Below are 6,465 nucleotides of genomic sequence, written 5' to 3'. Positions count from 1 at the left end.
TTTCCCTCAAAGTACACCTACTTATGCTTTGAGCTTTTTCAAAATTCCCACTAAATATGCGGATTCCCTTGACACAATCCAAAGGAACTTTCTTTGGTCTGGTACCAAGGAGAAGAAGAGAATGACCCTGATTGCTTGGGACCATATTTATAAAATGGTTAGGGATGGAGGCTTGGGAATAAGGACTATTCAAAGTATGAACAAGGCTCTTCTTGCTAAGCAAGGATGGAGAGTGTACCATGATGATAAGGAGTCGAGCTCTATATGGAAACATAAATATTTGTATAATGCCCCTTCTTTTTCTGATTTCTTCTTGTATTCCATGTTATTTCCCCTTCTGCTATATGGGGGGTTGTGCAAGGTGCTAAGAATATCTTAAGTGAAGGGTGCTCATGGAAAGTTGGAAATGGGAAAAAGATACGGTTCTGGGAAGATTCCTAAGTTATGGACCATCCACTGATAGAAGATTTTGAGGACAGGACTTACATTAAACAATGCAAGCATTTTTATGGTATTCATGTGGAAAATTACTAGGCTAACAATAGATGGGTTAGTCTAACTAACATTAGCCAAGACTTTAGTAATATCCAGATTATTCTGAATGCTTACTATTTGTATCCCAATAAGGAGGATAGAATGTTATGGAGGAATGATGCTAATGGGAGTTTCAAAGTCTCTTCTATTTTTAGATCTAAAGAAAAAGGACCTGGTCCATTATGGTCTAAAGCCTCGATAAAAGGTGGCAACAATATGGAACAAGTGACTTCTAGTTTGTGTGTGGTTAGAACAAGTTTGGGGAAGAAGACCAATGAGGATACTATGTCTCCTAGAGGACCAAGTAAAAGGACCAGATTGAGCTCACGGAAGAAGGTTGCTGAGGTTTTTTCTAGTACTAGCTTTACCCCTCTTGATTCCAATCTAAGCATAGCAGAAGTGGGGAAGGAGGCTGCAAAGATGATCAAGGAGCTATAGTAGTGGTCTAGTTTTTTCTATTTATGGTTTTAGTTTCATTTTGAAAGCTTTGTAAAACTTGTAGGTTTCAGGTCCTTGTAAAACCTGGTCGCATTTTTTGGTTACATTCTATGGTTTCAGGTCCCTGGAAAACTTGATTTTGTGTCTATTTTTTGGTCTCAGGATTTTGTTTCCTGGTTTTGCTATGATTGAACATCTTTTTTGTATTGTTAGGGGTTTTAGGTCCCCTCAAAACCTGTTCTTACCTTAATCTAAAACTTTTGTCAATGGTCCCTTGGTCTACTAATGAAGTTAAATGGTTTTTAATGAGCCCACCATGGATCAAGTCTTGCTGAGTGCATGGATCTGACATGGAAAAGAGATGAGGCCAGCATCATGCCCTAATAAAATTTGCTAGAATGGACACCCCTTAGTGCTCAGCTCTTAGTCGAAGAGGTTCAACCGTAATCTCATGCTCCCATATTGGGTAGCTACAAATATTTTATGGAGGACCTCCATAAAAAATGTAGGAACATTTCAACTGAATCAAATTCCACACGTCAAAGTGAATAGAGGTAAAATGATTAGAAAGAAAATAATGTTGTATGTAGAATAGGGTAAAATATGATGTGAGGGGGTGTATAGACTTATTCTTAACCTATTTTCCCAAAAGGAATGATCCAAATTGATTAACCATAGAGAAGTGATCAATGCACAATTAAATTAAACAATGGAGAATATGAAGAAAGAAGGAAATCCTATAATCTACTATAGAAAACTTATGTACTTGAAATCTTGAATGAATACAAGACAAATTTACTAACCTCAAAGTAGGGCAAATATGGAAAATGCTGATTTTTGAAGTCTGTGTGTAGCTTCGGGAAATTTTGCAACCTATTTCAGAATGGAAATGCCGAGATAGAGAAAACCCATAAAACTTTTGTCCTTCTAAGGGTAGGTTGACCTTGACCTAGATAGCGAGGCACAATCTTGCCCCAAAAAGTTGACTTTGACCTAGATTGCTGGGACAAAAATATTTTTGTGGATCCCAGAAGTTCAACAAAAAAGGTATGCAAATCTACACTCCAATTCGTTGTCATATACCTTTACCTGAAAGAAAAATAGTTTTTTTGTTTAGATGAGGGGTTTGCCTTGGTCAAACCCTAGTTTGTAATCAACCTTGAAATTGTAATTGTAATTGCAATATAAATAAACAAAGTAAATGGAACTATTCACCTTGCTTATGTTGAAATCCTTGTGGAGGATTCAAATCCTTGAATCCACAAGTATGGATGCTCCAAAAGAATGTAGAATTGTATAGGATGTCTCAAATCAATGGCATTAGATCTTCAACGCCAATCTTGAATGGATCTTCACATAGGAAAAGATCTGAATGAATGTGGATGGAGAAATCTTCAACAAGAGGGCTCCATAGAGATTGAATCCTTCAATGGCTAACAAATGGATCTCCTTGATTAATTGGATCTTGAATACTTGAATGCTTGATAATGAATTGTCTAATATATCTTCTTATGCCTTAGATAGTAGATCTTCACTTCATAGAATAATGTATGCACGAATAATGGTTCATAGAAAGTGTGTGTCAAAATGAGGGAATAAGGCTTCCTTATATAGAGATCTAGGGCACAAACTTCTAGAGAAGGATGACATTGGAGAATTAAATCCTAATGAACCTTAACCCCTAGAAATGGACCTAGATAAATGGAATTTAAGAGTTTACCATTCCGAAACCCCAAACAGTTGACCCAGAAGTAGAAAAATGAAACTTTTTGAAGCCCAATATCCTGAAACCTCCGAAACTAGAAAATTGAACCTGGGGTCAGGGATGAGATCAACCCTGCCCTAGGTCAGGGTCAATCTCGTTCGTGACCTAGGTTAGGGTCGAGGTCGACCTTGACCCCGAAAGTCAAAGTCCTTAGTTTCACAGAGAAAGTTGTTAGAAAGAGGTTGGAAATAGAGAGAGAAAACAACCAAATTCATGCAAAGATCTATTCAAGGTGCTTGACATGACCCCAAAACACTTACTCATAGGGCTAAACACCCTTAACATGGAAGTGCTACCATTTTAAGATGATACACAAAACTATGTGAACAACAATATAACTTAAGTAAGATCAAATCAACCATTCTAAAGATAATCATAAAGAAAAAACCACTTTTATGATAGATAGCCACCATATTAACTATGGTGATAGAATAGATAGTAAAACTTTGCTCATTTACAAATAGAAATATGAGCTCCATCAAATAAAACACATCACCAACTAAATCTTTTAGATTAAAACGATCAAATTAAGATAATTTACACATTGTTAGACAAACCCTTATGATATCATCTATGACGCAACTGGAATGCAGCACCATATGGCATAAGAAAAAAAATAGCAGCATTCATGGTGCATTCTTGTTGCCCCTGGCCAGGAGTGATAAGATATAGTAAGATGACAACATGGAGAAAACCACTGGCGCCCACAGAAACCCTCCATCTTCTCCATTCTACGCATCCACCGGTCTACTCTGGCGACAGTCAATGCGGCCCATTGTTTAATACCAATCTTCCTCGTTCTTGTTCTATGCGAGACAACGGGCCACGAAAAAGATACATCACGATTAGATCAAAACGAAAGATGAGAAGCAAAAAGCCGGTCTACATGATAAAATCATTGAATATTCTTTCTTCCAAGTCGTCATGGCACGTTTTACTTCAGCTCGCCTACAATAAAAGACAACTCACTTTGCAATTTGCAGGGCCATTCAAATCTTTTGAGCGCTGCCTCTATGAAACTCCAAATTGGTTCGACCCTTGAAAAGGAAACTGAAGTCTCCAAATCGGATTCACAAAGCAAAAGTGGCCACATTATCATCAGTCATATCGAGTTAAGTCTTGTTAAATTTTCAAAGTTCATCATGAACATGGTAAATAATTCCGTAGAGATGTGTGAGAACTCTTGTAGTTTGATAGGGGATGTTAGTTTGGTGATAGGAACAGACATCATTGGAGGTCTTAATGATTCGGCTGATTTTTCAAGGGAAGATCTGCTTTGGGTTGATGGGTATGGCCATCAACTGCCTGAACTATATTGTCATATTGATCAGGAATGCCCTCATGAAGTCATCCACATTCAAGAAACTTCAACCTTCTCACAGAGTCATGGATTGATTGACAATAATCTCGATCTTCATGGCACACCAGAAACGAAAAGTGCATTCCGGAGTTACAAGAAAGTTTCTACAAAAGAATTCCAGTTCTGTTTCACACCGACGATGAAGCAGAAATCACTAAAGAGATGCTTTGATTTTCTAAGGAAGATACATAAAAACAGCAGAGAGAGGTTAAGTTGTGAAGCAAACAGTGGATTGGTGGAGGAGTTATATACGTCCACACATACGATTGCTGAGCGCAACAGAAGAATCAAACTCAATCAGCAATTGTTGGCCTTACGTTCTCTTCTTCCTCACAATACCAAGGTGAGATTTTTTATATTGTTTTCCTCATAGGTTTCCTTTTGTTGTTAGTGTTTATTATATCTTATTTATATGCATATTTTTTCATGGGTTTCCTTTCATTCAACACTGTTTCTCAACAGCTTTCATCATGTGTGGCCTTATGCCTGGCTTCATCTGTTTATTGATGATCATAAATATGGTGTTATTTATTATTTCTTGGAGAAAGTTGATAAAATGTCCACACTGACAAATGCTATAAAGGAGCTGAATCGTCAGAAGCTTCGTATAGAGGAGCTTGAGCAGCTGAATCAAAGGCTAACCAATGCAGTTAGAGAGAACTCGATGAGCGGAGGTTGTAGTAGCTTATCTTATGAAGGTGCAGAAGATTCAAGAAGAGATGCGTTGATGGTTTGTATTTGTGAAGAAGTGGATGTACTTGTGAAGAAGTGAATGCTAGTTGAGGATTATTTGTAAGAAAATGATGTGCAATATTTAGTACAATCATGCATACAATTGTGTTACTTGCACTTAGGTCAACATAGATTTCTAAATATTTGATGAGTTGTATTATAACATTGTAATATTAGTCAATATAATTTTTATTATTTGATATTAAAAAAGTAATTATATAAAGTAATCAATATTGACTATGGATCAAAGAGGTTTAGTAGCACATGGTTGATGAAATAATTGTCATAAAGTTAGTTGCAAGTTTCTTTACCAAAGTTATTTTATAATAATCTTATGTTGAATATGTGAAAATGCATGAAAAGACAATACAATATTTGAGAGTTTGTTGTGGATCTGATTTAATAGAAATACTTGATTAATGGTTAGTGTTTGTATACAAATAGAAGTTAGTTTTCTATGCTAAAATAGACATACTTTGTTTCGTAATGCATGATGTAGGGAGAGCAAGGGGGGGGGAGGAGGGGGAAACAAGAGGAAGAAGATTAAGGCAGTGGTTAAATGTGCTCTAACTGCTAGTTAAGGATTATTTGCAAGGAAATGATGTGTCATACTTAGCACAATCATGCATAAGATTATGCTGCTTGCACTTAGGTCAACATAGATTTCTCATTATCTCGTGAGTTGTATTATAACATTGCAATATTACTCAATATAATTTTTATTATTTGATATTGAAGAAGTAATTATATATTTAAGTAATCAATATTGACTATGGGTCAAAGGAGGTTCAGTAGCACATGGTCGATGAAATAATTGTCATAAAGTTGGTTGCAAGTTTCTTTGCCAAAGTTTTTTTTTTTTTTTAATAATCTTATGTTGAATATGTGAAAATGCATTAAATGATAAGACAATACAATATTTGAGAGTTTTTTGTAGATCTGATTTAATAAAAATTCTTGATTAATGATTATTTATATGTTTCTTTTAAATGACAGTTTTTTAGAAGAGCTTATAAATATATCATCCTGGTAAGAAACAAACCTCACCATTAGATTTGGGTTGACCTTTTAACAAATTTGATATAAAATTACACTCTTGAGCATTATTGACTTCTAAGGAAAAACCTTTTAGGCACTACATGGTGTTGAAGAATCCAAGGTATGTGCACACTAGGAGAATAAGGATCACAACATGATGATATATGAGTCCTATGAATGTATTTAAATCATTAGAAGTCACAATAAGTCCACATGAATTGTATTTTCTATAAAGTTGCAGAAATAGTCATAGTAGGACTAGAATGTTGAATCTTGCCCAAAAATTAGATAAACAACAATAGTGAATTTAACCAAAAAAGATGCAAGAGGCACATAAATATCTTGGGAAAACACTTAAAGAGGAGAAAACCTAGCCACACACAATGAAAGTTCATTTTATTGATAATGAAATTTAAACGTACAATGCCTTTAGCTTGATGTGATATATATAACTCATAGAGAGACTCTTCACATTACAACGGAAGGTCTCTTGAGTTTCTCAAAATATAACTCTTTATTTAAATAAAAATCTACAAAATTTCATGTCTTAATGCATGACAAATGATGTATGTCATTACATTTAATATTACACTTTAAT

At 35.3% G+C, this 6,465-nt stretch overlaps 1 protein-coding gene across 1 annotated transcript; it reads left to right on the top strand.

The window, feature by feature from the left end:
* The first annotated feature begins 3,413 nt into the window (after window positions 1-3,413).
* Window positions 3,414-4,869, top strand: LOC149578742 (uncharacterized). Its single transcript, XM_089801195.1, has 3 exons — window positions 3,414-3,617; window positions 3,721-4,440; window positions 4,642-4,869. Exons 1-3 carry the CDS (start codon window positions 3,414-3,416, stop codon window positions 4,867-4,869), a joined length of 1,152 nt encoding a protein of 383 aa, XP_089657321.1.
* Window positions 4,870-6,465: the final 1,596 nt, after the last annotated feature.

This window comes from Cupressus sempervirens, chromosome 1 (assembly GCF_028749045.1).
Source record: "Cupressus sempervirens isolate cs-2001-9-10 chromosome 1, ASM2874904v1, whole genome shotgun sequence".
In the NCBI taxonomy this organism is placed as follows: domain Eukaryota; kingdom Viridiplantae; phylum Streptophyta; class Pinopsida; order Cupressales; family Cupressaceae; genus Cupressus; species Cupressus sempervirens.
The sequence above is the reverse complement of the archived record's forward strand: the minus strand, read 5'-3'. Positions and strand labels throughout refer to the sequence as shown.